Consider the following 20,147-nt stretch of genomic DNA (forward strand, 5'->3'; position numbering starts at 1 on the left):
GAACAAGATGTCCAGGAACTCAGAACCAGAAAAATAGGCCCACAACATTAAAGATTCAGCAGTATATTTAACCGTGGGCATGGGGTACTTTTATCAATGTTTGCACCAAACATGGGTTAGCTGCTAAAAAGCTCTTTTTTAAGTTTCATCTGACCATAGAAGCCAGTCCCATTTGAAGTTCCAGTCGTGTTCTGACAACTGAATATGCTGGAGTTTGGTTTTGGATGAGTGAGCAGGATTTTTCTTGAAATCCTCCTAAACAACATGTGGTAATGTAGGGGCTATTTCACTTTTTTTTAGGCTTTCCGGCCCCTAGATTCTGCAGTTCTTCAGCTGTGATCTTTGAAGAGTCTTTGGCCACTTAAACTCTCCTCCTAAGCGTGCATTATGACAATATAGGCTGTTTCAAATAGGCTGTTTCAAATATTTAATTGACATTTGTCCACTTCAAATATGTCTTAACAAATATTTTATTTAACCAAAACTTGTTGTCAGTCCATACAAATTCAACAAATAGTGACCATTTTCTTTTAAAAACATGCTGTAGACATGTTTGCAGAGTTCACTTTCTCACTCTGTGTGAAACTTCAAGAAGCAGTTTGTAGTGCTTGTGAAGCAGAGGTGGGCATTACACTTCCTGCATTTAGCTTTTGGAGTGCCTTTGCAGCCTGGTACCCTGCACCTGCCCTTCTTGTCACTCATGATAATCTAGTGGGCTGTAGCATCCAACCTCACACCTGGGATTGGGATTGGAGCAGTGGGTCCCTGCCTCTTCTTTGTCTCATAATCACTTGAAATTCCACCACTGGGCCGTCCTCTTTTCTTTTCCAGACTTTTCCCAGATTTGCAGAGACCCTGTGCAATGTAGGATTTGAATGCATACAGCCGCATGACCTCAGCATCTGACAGGTTATTGCAGGGGTGCTCAACCCTGTTCCTGGAGATCTACCTTCCTGCAGAGTTCAGCTCCAACCCTACACAAAGACACCTGAACCAACTAATTAGGATCTGAAGGAGCTTGATAATTACAGACAGGTGTGTTTGATTAGGGTTGGAACTAAACTCTGCAGGAAGATAGATCTCCAGGAACAGGGTTGGGCACCCCTGGGTTATTGCATTTACAATGCCGTTTGTACAACAACCAGCAGGTCACCACAATCATGTCTAGAAAAACAGACGATGATACCACTTTTTTTGATCTGATTTTGGTTCGGTAGAGGGCTATAAGTGAGTCGAGGAGGTCCACCCCTCCCATGTGCTGATTATAGTCTCTTACAACAGCAGGACAGCCCTTGGAGCTAGCTCAAGTTGTAGTGGGACAAATAGCTTCTCTCTGTTCTTTCTACCATAAAATGTCCCTGCATCCATTTTCCTGTAAACATCAGTGCAGAAAACAAAGCAAAATCAAAAACACTGATATTGGCATTCAAAAAAGTCAAATGTCTGTCTTTAGCATGTTATTGCATTGAAAACTAGCCTGCAAAAATAAAGTAAAAATTATATATTTCTTTATTATTATATTGAGCACAAATACATGTAATGATATGTGATTACATCAAAAAACATTGTCAATGAAGGCCTTCTTGAAAAGTACCCCTTACTGCATAACGTTGCCCTGAGGCAACAAAAAGAAAAACTGAATTGATTAACATGCTAAATAAAAAAAGTGAATAAAACCTGACAAAATGCTTATCTACTCCTTCATGCACACATACATATTTTTTATTTGCAATTTATGTCATGTTAAATAAGATTACTAAAGCAAATAATCTTACCTTCTTCTCACAGCATGCACTCCTGTGACCACGTGTCAGAAAAGGAGGTCCCGCCTTCAAATAATGCTTGATAGAGACTGACACCCCTTTTTGGACTGTTTCATAACAATTATTTGACCGTTTTGATTGGTTGAAATCTTTTAAAGAAACATGTAATGGAAATGGGGCTTAAGAAAACCTTCTGTTGCCTGAGGGCAACGCTATGCAGTAGAGGGTTAATTATTGGCCTGATGGTGGAAAAGTGGATTTTCAATGCTTTAGCTGTTTTCTTACAGCCACTTTCTTTTTTGTGAAGCTCAGCAATCTTGTGCCGCAGATCAGAACTATATTCTTTGTTTTTACTGCTTGTAATGGACGATTGAGGGAGTTTGGCTTTTGTGTTCCTCATATTTATAATCCTGTGCAACAGGAAGTCATGCCTGGACAACTTAATGCTCCTAGTCACCCTGGTGTGCCAAAACATGTAAATATGGACGGGAATATACTTCAGAGACACCGGGAAAGGAATTTTTGGAGTTTCGGCGGCGTTTAACAAAGGAAGAGAAACTGTGGTACCTGCGGCAGGCAAACCAGTCTGGATTTTACATTGCAACCGGCAATCATGCGCCACCAATTTCTCCGAATTTTTTTTGGCGTCGTACACACCCGGTCTGTGCAAACAGAGATCCAACACGCTTGGCCACAGTTGCTTTCAGGTATCGTTCACGTTATTTCCTTCCGCACACACCGACTTCCATTTTTTCCTTGCTTTTACATCATTTCCGCCATTTTGTTTAAAGAAAGTTAATTAATTTAAATTCTAGTTTTGATCTAAATAAAAAGGTATAGATTTAATCAAAACAAAATTTCCCATTTAAGAAGTAAGATTATAAATTATTTAGAATTACTGCAACTGACATCCAGTCACAGATGAAATCAACTGAAATAAAAAACATTAAATTTCTTAAGATCTCAGCAAAGGAGGATTAAACAACTCCACAAACAGTTTGACTTTATTTGTCATGCAGAACTTCTTACTGAGAATTAACAGAGGTTTATTTTCACAGTTTTAGTGAATTCCATTTGAAGGTTACACCCAGTCTGTGCAAACAGAGATCCAACACACTTGGCCACAGTTGCTTTCAGGTATCGTTCACGTTATTTCCTTCTGCACACACCGACTTCCATTTTTTCCTTGCTTTTATATCATTTCCGCCATTTTGTTTCACCCTAATTTGCCGGCAAAGTGCAAAAGCTGGTATGGATTTCATCCACATCGCCACACTCTCCCCCCCTGGAGAAGCCAACCTGTGGTTGTAGAGATTGAATTAAAGACATACACACTAAAATGTTAAGAGGAATAAAATGGACATAAGAAAACATGTAAACCAATTAAAACTCTATTATACATAAAATCATTGCAATAAATAGAGCGGTAAAACATGTCTCGTGTGACAGTGGCTGCATCTGAAAGCTCTAAAATGCTGCCTTCGGAGGCAGCATTCCAAGGCATGAAGGCACGTCAGAATCCAAATTCTACTTAACTTCCTGTCTCCAGAGGTACCTTCTTCTGATCGAATTTTGAAGGCAGCGTAGATGTATCCTTTGCTGCCTTCGATTTCCCACAATCCTGTGCGTGTGCGTCATATAGGCTATATTAAATAAAGATATTCTGGTGAAATTAAACTTGTTATTTTATATAACTGATGAGATCTTGACCATGATATACTTTATGAATAGTAATAGTTTAAAAACATAATAAATAATATCATTTGTAATAATAGTATTTTAGAAAAATGTTAAAAGGGTTCAAATGAGTAGTCAATAATAATAATATTTACAATATACTACCAATAATAATGAAACAGCCACCAATAACAATGACCTGTTCTGCAATAATACTTGAAACAGTGCTTTTATTGTTTTAAGCAAAAAATGGCATTGTCTTCTGTCTTTTCTGACACACAGACCTTCAATGACAATGACACTGATGTCTTTATGTATTATTAAACTATTTATACATAACTGTTGAAGATCGTTTTTCTACAAAATCTACAACTTAACCGTTAGGTAACCTAGCAACGGCGTCACATTCCGCTGCCTCTGTCTGAAGTCCCCCGCTAGAAATTTTACGTTCCCAGAACGTCCCCATTGGTGTCAAGGACGTCCCCATAACGTTCTGAGACGGTCATGATGTGGAGTTCTTTAAAGGTTTGGGGGACGTTATTTGGAGGACCTTCACAGAACATTCAGGACGTTCTTGGGACGTTTAGAGGACCATATTTTATTTGGAAATGTGACGTTCCCAAAACGTTCCTAGAACGTCCACGCTGGTGTCAAGGACGTCATCTATTAACGTTCCCAGGACATTCCGAGACGGTCATGATGTGGAGTTCTTTAAAGGGTTAGGGGATGTTATTTAGAGGACATTCACAGAACATTCAGGACGTTAATGGTTCGAATCTATATTTTATAACTTGAGCCAATGAAAAACTAAAACTAAACAATATTTCTATGAAAACTGTTTTATTAAACCTGGCATGAAAGTATATTTTTCTTGTTAAAGAAAGTTAATTAATTTAAATTCTAGTTTTGATCTAAATAAAAAGGTATAGATTTAATCAAAACAAAATTTCCCATTTAAGAAGTAAGATTATAAATTATTTAGAATTACTGCAACTGACATCCAGTCACAGATGAAATCAACTGAAATAAAAGACATTAAATTTCTTAAGATCTCAGCAAAGGAGGATTAAACAACTCCACAAACAGTTTGACTTTATTTGTCATGCAGAAGTTCTTACTGAGAATTAACAGAGGTTTTTCTTCACAGTTTTAGTGAATTCCATTTGAAGGTTACCATTTTGGTGAATAGTGTTTGCTTTAGTTAGTCACTTGGTTGTTCACATTATACCATTGTTATTTTTTTTTCTTTTACTGCTGCAATTCTGTGTTGAGAAAGCACATTTAGCAGAGCAAACTAAGAAAATTGTTTATTACAGTAGCTCATCGGTGTACTGACTGTGTTTTTGACCATGTGAACATATTTGTTTTGTGCACGAAGAAGATTGATTTGTGGCACACATAGTCATGAAGAATCGGCGTAAGAATCTCAACAATGGTGACAATCAACAAAATATTCAGATAAACAGATCTTTGAACATCACAAAACAAGCTACTAAGTTGCAATGCAAATAACAAAAATTAAAGCAAATAGTAAAAATAAAAGAAAATACTAAGACACTTCAGGTGCATAATTTATTCTTGTTGCAATGCATTCGGGGAGCCATTATTGAGTTTTGATTGGAGTTTCCAGAATGCACTGCAGCATGAAGCTTTTTGTTTATTGTCACCATCACTGAGCTTCATATGCTGATTCTTGATGATTGTGTGTGGTTAAACAGAACAGATGTTCAAATTATCAAATTAAAACATTACATTTATCAACAATATAAAGTTGTTTTTACAATGAAATGCTTATAGGCTCAGATTTTTGATGAGATCAGCGTGTCAGGCCAGTACATGATTACATTATTGTTAATAACCAGCCAACACTACCTGATCATGTTTTCTTTTGGCTTTTTTTTACCATAACAAATGTGTTTTGCAAACACAGAGTTACAGCAGCCAGAGAAAAGCTAATATTAAAAAGTCAAGGGTCAAGAGCTCAACTAAAGCACACACTGACCACATTAATGGTGACTTCAAACAAACCATTCAACATCTAAACCTCTGTTCTCAATAAAAACTTTTTTAGACATATGACAGAAATGAAGTCAAACTGGTTAGTAATGAGTGAAGCTGCTGATGCTGTTTGTGGAGTTGTTTAATCCTCCTCTGCTGAGATCTTGAGAGATTTAATCTTTTATTTCAGTTGATTTTATCTAAGGCTGTGACTGGAAGTCAGTTGTAGTAATTATAAATTGTTTTAATAAATTATTTCTTAAATGGGAATTTTTGTTTTGATTAAATCTATATCTTTTTGTTTAGATCAAAACTAGAATTTAAATTAATTGACAAGAAAAATATACTTTCGTGCCAGGTTTTATAAAATAATTTTCATAGAAATTCTGTTTAGTGCAATTTATTTATTTTTCATTGGCTCAAATTATAAAATATAAATGTGAACCATTACCCTAATTTTTTTTAATTGGATGAATGAAAACATTTTTTCAATCTAATTTTTTTTAACTGGATGAATGAAAACATTTTTTCAGTGTGTTAATGTTCTAAATGTCCTTTTTGTAACATTGTTATGTGACCACAGAATAACCAATATAGAACGTCCCCCTAAAGTCATATTGTGAACGTTATTATATGACTAAAAGAGGACCATGTGAGAACGTTCTGTTAATGTCCCAAATGTCATCTTTGTAACGTTCTTATGTGACCAAAAAATAACCAAAATGGAACGTCCCCCAAAAGTCGTATAACGAACATTGTGTACCAGCACTTTCGTAACCAAAAGAGGACGTTTTAGGAACGTCTCCAATGTTCTGTAAAGGTTAGGGACATTCGTCACCTTTAGAGAACTTTTAGGGAACGTTGCGAGAACGTCTCCTACACAGCAAAAAGCCCAGTCTCCCGGGAGTTTATTTGAGTCCATACTCAAGAGTGTTAAAATGAACATTTAAGTCTGTGTGTTTAAACTTTTTTTTGTTTTTGTTTTTTTACACTTTTTTGGTCAAAATAAGTTTTAATGACATCTGTCTGATTATACCAACATAATCAACAAAAGAAAACCTAACTCACTTATTCAGGTCACTAAATAATGATTATGTCAAAGCATATTCAGTACCATATAATAACCTTTCCTTTGGTTTGTCTGGTTGTTATAATTCGATTACAACATCCAAACAAAATCTAATAATAAAAAGTTAAGGGTAAAGAGCCCAACTACACTGTAAAAAACAACCTATAGAATCTACTCAATAAAATGAGGTAAACTGAGGTAACTTTTTACACTCAGTTTGTTTGGGTAGATTCTATCCTATATGTCTGAGTAAAGAATACCTGAATTTATCAGCTAAGACAAACTAAAAAAAAAGTAGGTAAAGTCTACACAGCAAAAAGCCCAGTGTTAAATGAACTCTCCCGGGAGTTTGAGTCCATACTCAAGAGTGTTAAAATGAACACTGAAGCAGTGTTAGAGTTAATGAGGTAATTAAGTGATTCATTGAGTGATGATTGACCATTATTAAAGATGCCTGATGTTAATAAGCAGAATCACCAAAAGGAGAAAATCTAATGTTGTAAATCACCATTATAGTGGTGAGTGTTAGCATTAGTTTAGCTCTTTACCAGTAACTTCTTAATATTAGAGTTTGTTTGGGTGTTGTAATTGAGTTATAACAGGCAAACAAACCAGAAGAAATGAGATTTTGTGGTTTTGAATATGCTTTGACAAAGTCATTAAGTAGCGATCAGAATAAGTGAGTTGTATTTTGTTTATGTTGGTTTAATCAGACAGGTGTTTCTGAAATTTATTTGACCGGAAAAAATATAAACATTTTTTAGATTTAGACACACAGACAATCACCAATCAGCATGAGAATCACAACAATGGTGACCAACAAAAACGTATGTTGTAGCCAATCAAAACTCATCCATATCTCCCATCATGCATTGTGGCATGAATAAATTATGAGCTGATGATTTCCGTGATGTTTAGAGTTGATCTGTTTCTGAATATGCTGTTTGTCACCATTTTTGAGATTCATATGCTGATTCATGATGTCTGTGTGTGCCTAAAAGAACAACTTTTGAAAGTTTTTTTGATCGGAGGAGCTTGCAAGAAGTCCATTCAAAATGTAAAAAAAAAAAAATTCAGGCTTTATTATTTTTTTGTTGCTGTGAAACCACAAGGCAGTTGTAATAAATAAAGGATATAGAACTCTAAATGATTTCAATGGCTCAAATTAAGTTTATTTTAAAACAGAATTATCACCATTGCATGACTTTTGCTCTTTGCCTTGTCTGGCTTGTTTAATTAAACAGTTGAACAAAAGCTAATGTTAAAAAGCTACGGGCCAAGAGCCCAACTAATGCTAACACTGACCACTATAATGGTGACGTAAACATGTCTTCAGGTGTCTTCAATAATTTTCAATCATCACTCAATGAATCACTTAATTACCTCATTAACTTTGACACGGCTTCAGTGTTCATGTTAACACTCAAATAAACTCCCGCGAGAGTTCATTTAACACTGGGCTTTTTGCTGTGTAGACTTTACCTACTTTTTTTTAGTTTGTCTTAGCTGATAAATTCAGGTATTCTTTACTCAGACATATAGGATAGAATCTACCCAAACAAACTGAGTGTAAAAAGTTACCGCAGTTTACCTCATTTTATTGAGTAGATTCTATAGATTGTTTTTTACAGTGTAGGTGCTTAACCTGCGGTAGTTTTGATTTTACTTTTAAAATCTTAACATAAGTAAAGAAAGTTATTTTGTATGTGTTCATATAAGCTCTTGATGATCATCTCACCATATGAAAGCTCTGATCTCACTGCTTTACAACAACATATGCATTGTAACAGAGAAAGATCTAACCCAGGAGTCAAGGGTCAAGAGCCCAACTAAAGCAAATACTGATCTCCACGATGGTGACATCATTTTAACCAGTAAAACGTCAACATATGATCCTCTGTAATAACAGCAGGTGTTCATCACTAATGCACAATCATCATTCAGTTATCTCATTAACTTTAACTCTTTGAGGACTTGGGATTTGCCTTGAGACTTGAGAAAGAAATCTCTGTCCTGCTGGTTAAAAAAACTGTGCTAATTAGCAAATCCCGGTGATTGGAACTAAATACTGGGGAGGACTTTTACTCACCGAACCTGGATTTTACAACGCAACCTAAAAACAACCAAATATCAACGTCTAATGATGTTCAAGCTTGATGTTGTGTGGACGTTACCACTATGACGTCTATCAGACGTTGGATTTTGTTTGCCATACCTGACGAATAAATGTCAGTATTTGACATCAATATGACGTTGGTTTAAGATGTTGGCTCAACATTGGATTTTGGTCACTTTTCAACACAACCTAAAATCAACCAAATATCAACATCATTTGACGTCGTTATTGGACGTCAAATAACGTTGTCCTTAGATGCTGGCTAGACGTTGAATTTTGGTCACCTGACGTCACAACCTAAATCTAACCTAATATTAACGTCATATGACGTTGTGTGCCTGCTGGGGAGTGTAAAAAGTTACCTCAGTTTACCTCATTTTATTGAGTAGATTCTATAGGTTGTTTTTTACAGTGTGTGCAGTAACGGTGTCTGTTAAAGCTTTTCTGAGTTCGGACAAGTTCGTTTGCGTTGCGGTCTGAGCTGATAAACCGTCCATGCTGCGCATCTCAAACGAGCAGCGGGTTTTTGTTTCGCTTTCGTTTCGTTTCGTTTTGTTTGCCGTTTGATGTTTCTCACATGAAACAGAAATGTTTATGAGTTGATCAACCAGTGCTCACAAAATTTTGTCGCACCGGCAGAAAAAATGGTCGCAGTCTGGAGCCCTGACGTCTATGAACACCATCTGCATTCTGTTTGTGGTTTACAGGACCCACAGAAAACAACCATTAAGTCTGATGTGTTTATCACCTCCCTACCATAAACACAAATGTTTAGTGCTGCTATGATCTTAATGCTACCACATATGTTAAACATAAATAGGATCATTAATAAATTCCGATTTAAACCCGGATTTATTAGTCTTTAACAGAGTAATATTTTCTCTCTTTCCTCCCCCTCTCTCTTATCCTCGTTTTTTATAAACATAAATATTTAATTGTAATATCTTATTTCAGCAAATACATTATAATTGTGTATGTGTTAATACAGTAATTCATCAACTAATGTAGAATACATTATAACAGGTATTGTAAATTTACATAATATCTATATAGAGAATGTGTGTACATAGTATATATACACACATTTTTTATTTCGTACTTGTCAACTTAAAATTATCTCTAAATAAAGGGAAGCGCTGGTGACACCTGCTGGTCAAAAAATGTGTCTTCTAAATAAATGTAAAAGTATAGTGTAGGAAAGCTATGCAGTAGTCAGTACAGAGTCAGTGGTTGAGAAGTGATTGATAAGAGATTGATAGCACAATTGAGAAGAGATTGATAGCAAACAGCAGATAATATGAGATAATATGCTGTTTTGTCCATTGTCACTATCAACAGGTGGAAGAGACTGAGATCAGAGTCTCCAGAACCCAGTGGTGTGTCAATATTACAAAATGTACAGAATAATATATTGTGTAATTATAGTGTATACATATTGTTGCTTTCACATACTGAATGAATGACCGAATGACTGAATGCCTTTTATTGTCATTATACACACAATAATGTTCTGCTCCAAGTTTGTTACTTGTATAGGTTTGGCGCCACCTAGTGGCAGTTCTATGTGAGGTGCGTTCAGAGTGGAGCACATTTTTCATGCAGTCAGTTTCTCCTCGATCTTTGGATGCCATCCTTTGTTTTGTGTTTGTATAAGCATCATCTGTAAGATAATTCTTTGTTACATACTGCTTGATTACAAACATATATGTGCACATATGTGTGATAAGTTGTTTTGAAGCTTTGCTTTGATGTTATTTAAGTAGTAGCCTCTAGCTGTTAGCCTAGCCTTTATTTAATATGGCACTCAATGTGTTGATTTCATTCTTCTTTGATAAGACAACTTGTCTATACGAGTCAATATCTCTATTTGTTCAGATTTTTGGTTATCTGATATTCTCATTTAAGGAAATATATTACATCACAATATTTTAGCCCTTTTTGAGATATACGTCTCAGAGCTACTTACATGCATATTCTGTAGTTGCTGTATAATTATTCTGAGTATTGATTGTTTGCTCTTTTTTATAGTTTTACTTTTAATTCATCATGTACACCTCACTGGCATCTTATTAAACGAAAAAGACTAAGATGAATACTGACTCATCGGTACTTTATGAACAGGGGCAGCGTTTCTGTATTGCAGAGTATGGCAGTCGCCATACACTAACCCAGTCAGGTGTGACATAAAAAAATTATCCAAACTTCATATCTCTAATATATGTCATTATTATTATTATTTTAAATCAGTGCTATTGGTCTTCCTAATGTCTGTTTGAGGGTTTTACAGATACTTAACCAATTCAAAAGACCTTCTCACTAAACCCCGTAACACCATTGGATCAGCAGCTAGTTGTTTTTAAATACATTAATGGTATTTGGCCAATCGTCATCCTAAATACAGGCTCTACTCTTCTGCACAATGGTAACCACACAAACTTACCAGAAACCCTTTTACATCTCAAATTAATAGAATTTTAAACACTAACAGATCATTAACATTAACACAACAGTTTGCTTTTCAGCACAGCTCCCGACTGGGGCAAAGTTCACAGGATTTTGTCCACGAAATGATAGGAGTACACATTATTTCAACAGGTTGTTTTATTATTTCACACACAGTATTTTAACTTAAGTGGTTAAAGCCAAGCTAGTTTTGTTTTGTCATTGTTTATGCAAGGCATACAGCGCCGAGATGGACAGATTTGCTGGTACACAAAACAAGCACTTTACAGGAATTCCTTAAGTTTATTACTGTGGCAGCCAACAACAGCACAGCTTAATTCTGTGCACATTTTTATATTTAGTTATGTTGAAAAGTTGCAGTTTAATTAATTGAGTAGATCTTTTTTTTTTTTTTTTTTACCCCATTTTAACACGGATTTCTTTGGAGACTGGAACAGGAGAGTACCCAAACGGAAGTTACACGTTACACAACTACATATTATTTGGGTTAGTCAAAAAACAAAACAAACAAACAAAGCAGTTATATCTGTCTGTTGCATATAACTGAATAAAAGTACTATATAAATATGCATATATTTTCTGTCCAATTTTATTGTTACTTTCAGTAAAAGTGTGGTTATTAAGTCTCCACCATAAAACATAGCTTTTCTTTATCTTGTGTAATAGTAATAAATGTTAACGCTATTCTTGAAAAGTGCTAATGTGTTTGTTACAGGTGGATTTCAAGAAATTTTGAAGTTAGGACACTAGTGGGGTTATCCTAAAGTTAAGAGTTTTAAAGTTAAGATCTCTCTGTAATACGGCCCCTTGTCACTGAGAAGTATGACACATGTATACATGTATGTATAGAGTATGACATCACTTTTCAGTGTGTTTTTGGAGGCTGTTCATGTGTTCTGTTCTCATTCTCATGACACAGGTTTATAAGAAACAAATAATCTTCTCAGTTTTCCTGCAGGGGGAGCTGGAGGCTTTGATTACTGTGCTGAAACAGGATCTGGAAATCAAACAAACCTGTGAAAGTGAAACTGTCAAACGTATTTGATACTGAGTAGAGTTGAAAGTAGCTGACGAAAAAACGTCATTCCTTTGAAAGTGAAAGAATAAGTGATGCCATTTCAAAACTGGATATTTAAGAAGCTGTATATTTTTGGTAAGTTCAGAACATATTCTACATGTCACCATGTAATCATAAAAATGAGCTGCTATTTGTTTTGTTGTTGCTGAAGAACAGAGGAATGATACTATCACTTTCAGAAAGATTTTTTTCCAGCTAACGAACATTAAACACTGTTAAACACTGTAATCAGAAACAATACTGATGAACAGTATTAATGATTGTTGATTCTGCTTTATAAAGTGAGATAACTTAGTTGTACTGTTGTGCCCTTACTAAAATAACTGCCACTTTTAACTGTGATACATGTCTGATAAACAGCAGAGCTGCTAGCCGCTGCTAGCCACTGCAGTTCAGTTCACCTCCAAAATGAGTTTTCGTGAGGAGAGAGAGAAAGACACTGGCTCTAAAATGAGTTCTCCATCTTCTGAATCAAGCTGTGAACAACCCATGAAGAACTCCCCTTTTGCATTTACTGATGCAATAGTGACTGACCCCAGGTAAGATACTAGTCATTAATGCATTTGCCAGATACTCATTTCAAAGTAGTGATGCACTATAATATTTTTTACTGAAATAACAAAACTGAATTCATGTAGTGAAAACTGAAACTGAATCACATATGTACTCTTGTGAGTTATCAGTTGTCTAATCTTACATGTTTTTAGTGTTTGAGGATGTGTAAATGATTTACATTTTGCCTCAAAATCCTAATCAGTGATGATGTTCTTTGATAATGTTAATGTTAGGCTACTTTTAGTATTATGCTGGAGCTGGTTTCGGACAATGAAATAGAGTGACCACCTGGCAATAGATCTGTTGCGGGACATTTACTACTGTTATGCTATGTAAATACTGATTACATCCGTTGGCGTATGCACTGATTTATGTTTAAGAGTGCACACATGCAAGCGAGAGAAAGCGTATCATTTTTATATGACAGTTAAGAGAATCCACCTGCGAGAGAAGAGATTTGTGCTTGTGCATTTTGATGCGCTCTCGCATTACAATAATGCGCTATAGACGTGTATAACGCTATAGAAACCTAATCTCAAGCAAACTATTAAAATAAGAAGAAACTTGCATCTGAAAGCTGCATAAATTTTTTTAAATTGGTTAAAATGAATGGAGAATATTGTGTTTTTCCGTGTGTGTTCGACCATTTCTGTCGATGGTGCTAGATCACTTAATGATGTCCACAAATTCTTTGTGCAGAAACAGCAAAAAGAATAAATAAAAAGCTTTTTTAAAAAGGCAAAATAATGCATGGACGTTTTCCTAATATGACAATTAGAAACCAACAGACTGATGAAAATGCAGGACATTTCCTCAATATGCGACCATTTGCCCCAATAAAATAATTATATTATGTTCAATATTTCCATCCACATTAAATGGCGTTAAACACTGTTATAATTATGAGGGGGTCCTTGGAAAATCCTCTCCCCTGTAAGGGATCCCTGGTTCAAAAAGTTTGAAAAACCAAAAGTCTTAAATCATCAACAATCCAAACTTCTGGCTGTATAAAACACTTTTTTTAAAAAACAAAGAAAGATAAGTATAGTCAATTACAACTGTTTTTACAGATCACACAGAGGAAAATTATATGGAATCACCATGCACTTTGCATTTCTAAAACAAACACCTGTATCTGATTACAACTGCTAATTAGTCTGCAGTTAAAAAAGAGTGCTTGCACACATTAGTGATGTGTTGAACCAAGATGATTGACATAACTCATGGCTCCAACACGAGAGATGTCAGTTGAAACAAAGGAGAGGATTATCAAATTTCTCGAAGAAGGTAAATCTTAACGGAATGTTGCAAAAGATGTTGGTTGTTCCCAGTCAGCTTGTTCCCAGTCAGGTTGTAAAAGGGAAGCGTACTGGTAGACCAAGAAAGACATCAAAGCGCCAAGACAGAAAACTTAAAGCAATATGCCTTGAAAACAGAAAATGCACAGCAAAACAAATGAGGAACAAATGGGCAGAAAGTGGAGTCAATGTCTGTGACCAGACTGTAAGAAATCGCCTAAAAGAAATGGGATTTACATACAGAAAAGCCAAACGAAAACCATCATTAACATCTAAACAGAAAAAAACAAGGTTTCAGTGGGCTAAAGAAAGACAGTCTTGGACTGTGGATGACTGGATGAGAGTTATATTCAGTGATAAATCACGAATCTGCATTGGGCAGGGTGATGATGCTGGAACTTTTGTTTGGTGCCGTTCCAATGAAATTTATAAAGACAACTGCCTGAAGAAAACATGCAAATTTCCACAATCATTAATGATATGGGGTTGTATGTCAGGTAAAGGTATGGGAGAGATGACAGTCATTACATCTTCTATAAATGCACAAGTTTATGTTGAGATTTTGGACACTTTTCTTATTCCATCAATTGAAAGGATGTTTGGTGATGGTAGCATCATTTTTCAGGATGATAATGCATCGTGCCATAGGGCAAAATCTGTGAAAACATTCCTACAGGAAAGACATATAATGTCAATGGCATAGCCTGCAAATAGTCCGGACCTCAATCCAATTGAAAATCTGTGGTGGAATTAAAGAAAATGGTCCACGACAAGGCTCCAACCTGCAAGTCTGATCTGGCAACTGCAATAAGACAAAGCTGGAGACAGATTGATGAAGTATACTGTTTGTCATTACTTAAATCCATGCCTCAGAGAATTCAAGCTGTTATAAAAGCCAGAGGTGGTGCAACAAAGTACTAGTAGTGTTTTTATTTGGTGATTCCATATAATTTTCCTTGTAATTGACTATAGTTATCTTTCTTTGTTTTTTAAAAAAGTGTTTTATACAGCCAGAAGTTTGGATTGTTGAGTGAAAATTGTTTTGTGGCATATATGTGCTTGTTTTTTTTTCTACACAATTAAACATTTGAATGAACATCTTCTGAGAGGGGTGATTCCATACTTTTTGCCAGGGGTTGTAGAAATTAACTAGAAGTGGTATGAGAGCATTTTGCTGTCTGGGAAAGTATCACAGATACAAAAGATTTGGATTACAGCACACAAATAAAATACTTTTAGGATCATTTTATTTTATGTTTGTGTATGGCAGTATATTTTATATATGTTTTATATATGTATGTATGTATTACCCCAGAGCTCATGGAAACGACAACAAATTCCTTTGTGTGTTCGCGCATTACTGGCAAATTCCTGATACTGTTTTGTCCATTGCCACTATCAACAGGTGGAAGAGACTGAGATCAGAGTCTCCAGAACCCAGTGGTGTGTCAGTGAAGAGTAATGCATCTATGATGGGTCCCCCTGCACTCAGTGAGGCAACAGTGACCTCTGAACCCAGGTAAAACACTTGCCGTTTTTACACTTTACAAATTCTTTTATTTAAATGTACTTACAATGAATTCCAGAAGTTTGTAGTTGGTAGGTGAACAGTACCTCATTTAGTGGCATTACAGAGAGGCACAATAATCACTTCCCTAAACCTTCACTGCCAGAATCTTCAAACATTATGTGGTCTGGATAAATGTGTCTTCTAAATAAATGTAAAAGTATAGTGTAGAAAAGCTATGCAGTAGTCAGTACAGAGTCAGTGGTTGAGAAGTGATTGATAAGAGATTGATAGCACAATTGAGAAGAGATTGATAGCAAACAGCAGATAATATGAGATAATATACTGTTTTGTCCATTGTCACTATCAACAGGTGGAAGAGACTGAGATCAGAGTCTCCAGAACCCAGTGGTGTGTCAATGAAGAGTAATGCATCTATGATGGGTCCCCCTGCACTCAGTGAGGCAACAGTGACCTCTGATCCCAGGTAAAACACTTGCCATTTTTACGCTTTCCAAATTCTTTTATTTAAATGTACTTACAATGAATTCCAGAAGTCTGTAGTAGGTAGGTATACAGTACCTCATTTAGTGGCATTACAGAGAGGCACATTATGTCACACCACTGTCTGTCCAGCGGAGGGAAACCAAGAGCACAAGGCCTTCCACAACATTCTCCTGATTTCCTGTTTATAATTAGCTCAGTGATTTCACCTGTGCTTGGCTTGTTAGGGTGTGTGTGTGTGAGTGTATTTAAGACCTGTATCAAGTTTGTAACTTTGCTCAGTCTTGAAGTTCTCCTGTTTGACACATTTGGATTATTGCATGTTCTCTTGGAATCCATGCTTGGATTATTTAGAAGGACTTTTATCCCAGATTTTGACCTGCATGTTTGAGAACTATTCTTTGTTACTGGATATTGCCTGCAAGTATTTTGGGATTTGTACCTTCCTCAGTCCAGCTCTTGATGTTGGATTTGTTGTGTATATCCAAGAAAGAACATTAAGTAAAGACTATTTGTTTTCCTCAAATCCTGCCTATAGTGACTCTCTGCAAATTTGGGTCCACACTGTTCCATAGCGTAGGGGTTAATGCTCTGACCTTGTAACAACACATTCTGGGTTCAAGTCCCGGTCGTGACACAATAATCACTTCCCTAAACCTTCACTGCCAGAATCTTCAAACGTTATGTGGTCTGGATAAATGTGTCTTCTAAATAAATGTAAAAGTATAGTGTAGAAAAGCTATGCAGTAGTCAGTACAGAGTCAGTGGTTGAGAAGTGATTGATAAGAGATTGATAGCAAACAGCAGATAATATGAGATAATATGCTGTTTTGTCCATTGTCACTATCAACAGGTGGAAGAGACTGAGATCAGATTCTCCAGAACCCAGTGGTGTGTCAGTGAAGAGTAATGCATCTATGATGGGTCCCCCTGCACTCAGTGAGGCAACAGTGACCTCTGATCCCAGGTAAAACATTAGAAAATTTTGGCATTTATTAGATTGTTTAATAAAAATGGCTTATTGTGCATTCCAGCAACCTACACAAACACACACAAAAATTTGTTGACTTTCACAGGTCCTCTCTATTAAATGAAATTCCCAACCCAACCTGAACACTTGAGCACCCTATAATTTTTTAATAAAAATAACCTTTGTTTTTTTTTTTTTACTTTGTTTTTCATATTAGTGAAATTCACACCACATTCAAGCTATTCAGTAATGTCAGCGTTTAGTAAATTCAGTGCTAGAGAAACAGTGATGAATTCAATGATGCAGTGACATCTGACCAACCGTTAGCATAAGCATTTACTTCCGAATTTACTGTAGTGCATCTCAGATGAATAATAATTTATATAAGAAATTATATGGAATAATACTACCTGTCCTGCATATTTTATAGCACATTTACTGCACAGGGTGGAAAAATAGCATCTAATCAATACTAATCAATATCTATCTGCTGGTCTTCAGCAGTCATTATAATCAGTCATTTGCTGCTCCTTTCTTTTTAATTTTAGCAGGAGGAAGATGTGTGAGCTGAACAGATCTGTGCCCTCTACATCCCACTATCAGACCCACATTAGGCAAGAAAAAACTGAAGCAGTCTTGCGGACACAAACACTGAAGACTGCAGACCTGCAGAGAGTCAAAGACCAGCATAAAACCAGCATAATAATCAAATATGAGAGATTGTTTGAGGGAAACAAACTCCAAGAGAATGAAACCCTCCTGAACAGGATCTATACACAGCTCTACATCACTGAGGGAGAGAGTGAAGGAGTGAATGAAGAACATGAGGTTTTACAGATGGAGAAAACAGCCAGAACACAACACTCCCAAAACACTCCAATCCACTGCAATGACATCTTCAAAGCCTCACCTGAACCAGGATGTGAGGAGAAAGACCAAATCAAGACTGTCCTTACTAAAGGCATCGCTGGAATTGGAAAAACCGTCTCTGTGCAGAAGTTCATTCTGGACTGGGCTGATGGAAAAGCCAATCAGGATGTAGATTTCATGTTTGTACTTCCATTTCGAGAGCTGAACTTGATCCGAGATCATCAGTACAGTCTTCACAGACTTCTGCTGGACTTTCATCCTGAACTTCAAGATTGGGACTCAAAGATTTATGAGGAGTGTAAAGTTCTGTTCATCTTTGATGGTCTGGATGAAAACAGAATTACACTGATGTTTTCAGACACTCAGAAATTTTGTGATGTGAACAAGTCTTCATCAGTGGGGGTGTTGATATCAAACCTCATGAAAGGAGAGTTGCTTCCCTCTGCTCTCATCTGGATCACCTCCAGACCAGCAGCAGCAAATCAGATCCCCTCAAAATACATCAACCGTAAGACAGAAATTCAGGGATTCAGTGAGCCTCAGAAAGAGGAATATTTCCGGAAGAGAGCCAGTGACCAACATCAAGCCAGCAGAATCATCTCACACATCAGAAGAGCAAGAAGCCTCCACATCATGTGCCACATCCCCGTCTTTTGCTGGATCTCATCCAGTGTGCTTCAGAAACTCCTGAAAGAAGATCTGAGTGTAGAAATCCCTCAAACTCTGACTGAAATGTACATCCACTTCCTGCTGATTCATATCAACATAAGGAATCAGAAGTATGAAGAGAGAGATCCAGAGAAACTCCTGCAGTCCAACAGAGAAGTGATTGTGAAACTTGCTGAAGTGGCTTTCAAACAACTGATGAAGGGCAATGTGATGTTCTATGAGGAGGACCTGACTGAAAGTGGCATAGACGTCACTGACGCCTTAGTGTATTCTGGGATTTGCACTGAGATCTTTAAGGAGGAATCTGTGATTCATCAGAGGAAAGTCTACAGCTTCATCCATCTGAGTGTTCAGGAGTTTCTCGCTGCTTTCTATGTGTTTTACTACCACATATACAGAACTACAGAAGCTTGTTTTGATTCACTGGGATATCTCCATAAAAGAGTGACTGATAAGGCTGTAATGAACAAAAATGGACAGCTGGATCTGTTCTTGCGGTTCCTGTTGGGCATCTCACTGGACTCCAATCAGAGACTCTTACAAGATCTACTGTCACAGACAAAGAACAGCTCAGAGAGCATAAGGAGTACCACAGAGTTCATTAAAGAGAAGATCAAAGGTGGGCATGGACTCACCACTGAAAGGTCCATCAATCTATTCCTCTGTCTCCTGGAAGTGAAAGATCAGACTCTGTCCAGAGAGATTCAGGAGTTTGTGAAATCAGGTAAATACACAAAGAAGAAACTCTCTCCTGCTCACTGCTCAACAATCGCCTACATGCTTCAAATGTCAGAGGGGGTGCTGGATGAGCTGGACCTCAAGAAATACAACACATCAGATGAGGGTAGAAGAAGACTGGTGCCAGCTGTGATCAACTGCACAAAAGCACTGTAAGTGTTAAATCACTATTATGATTACATGGGTTATCACTTTTGATAGGTGGCGCTGTTATCAAACTGATGTGTTGTGTTCTGTATGAGGTAACAATGACAAACACAAAGTTTGGTGTCAGTATGTCAAAGCTTTGCAGAGAAACAGCCTCAGAGTCTTTTTAGCATCATGGCTCACATGTGTTGCAGCGTTATACAAAACTGGTTTTGTCTATGAACACAAAATCCAAAAACTTTTCTCAACATAGTCTGAAGATGATTTGACTCGAATTTTGTGAAAATCAGACAAATAAAAGGGTTTGTACAAGTTGCTTAAAGATCAAAGTAATTGAATTTGACTTTTTGAGATTTAAGTCCTGGACTTAAAAAAATTAAGTCCTAATTCACAATGTATGTATAGTGCCACAATCAATCAATTGATAATTAAATAAACTTTTCCAATACAAATAAGCTCAAGTCCTCACTGGACCTGACTGTTCCTACTATATGGATACATTCAGAATCAGTAAACCTCTGACCAACACATAAAAAAAACCTTTCAGCCAGCATTTAAGCTTTTAAAAGATTCAGCCAGCTTTTATTACCGTAATTACCATTTTTTGAAATTTCATTATAACTTTTGACTACAAGTTGGCACTGCCCTGAAACTTTTTGAGTACTGTCAGAGCATGGTGCCAAAGACACATACCAAGTTTTGTAATGATATATTGATGCATTCAT

The 20,147-nt window shown here is 36.5% G+C and overlaps 1 protein-coding gene across 7 annotated transcripts in view; it reads left to right on the forward strand.

Annotated features, from left to right (window-relative positions):
* The first annotated feature begins 2,041 nt into the window (after positions 1-2,041).
* Positions 2,042-20,147, forward strand: part of LOC127160181 (protein NLRC3-like) — a 58,638-nt gene continuing 40,532 nt past the window's right edge. Inside the window, exons 1-8 of one of the 7 annotated variants that reach the window (XM_051102829.1) lie at positions 2,042-2,470; positions 2,822-2,900; positions 12,034-12,239; positions 12,525-12,703; positions 15,423-15,536; positions 15,898-16,011; positions 16,882-16,995; positions 17,547-19,427. In XM_051102829.1, coding sequence (XP_050958786.1) covers positions 12,573-12,703; positions 15,423-15,536; positions 15,898-16,011; positions 16,882-16,995; positions 17,547-19,427 — 2,354 coding nt within the window. In that variant the 5' untranslated portion in view covers positions 2,042-2,470; positions 2,822-2,900; positions 12,034-12,239; positions 12,525-12,572. Of the gene's footprint in view, positions 2,471-2,821; positions 2,901-10,166; positions 10,286-12,033; positions 12,240-12,524; positions 12,704-15,422; positions 15,537-15,897; positions 16,012-16,881; positions 16,996-17,546; positions 19,428-20,147 lie in introns of those variants that run through there. The other 6 variants (XM_051102831.1, XM_051102828.1, XM_051102830.1 and 3 more) reach the window with 6 other exon arrangements.

Source organism: Labeo rohita, unplaced genomic scaffold (genome assembly GCF_022985175.1).
Source record: "Labeo rohita strain BAU-BD-2019 unplaced genomic scaffold, IGBB_LRoh.1.0 scaffold_30, whole genome shotgun sequence".
Lineage (NCBI taxonomy): Eukaryota > Metazoa > Chordata > Actinopteri > Cypriniformes > Cyprinidae > Labeo > Labeo rohita.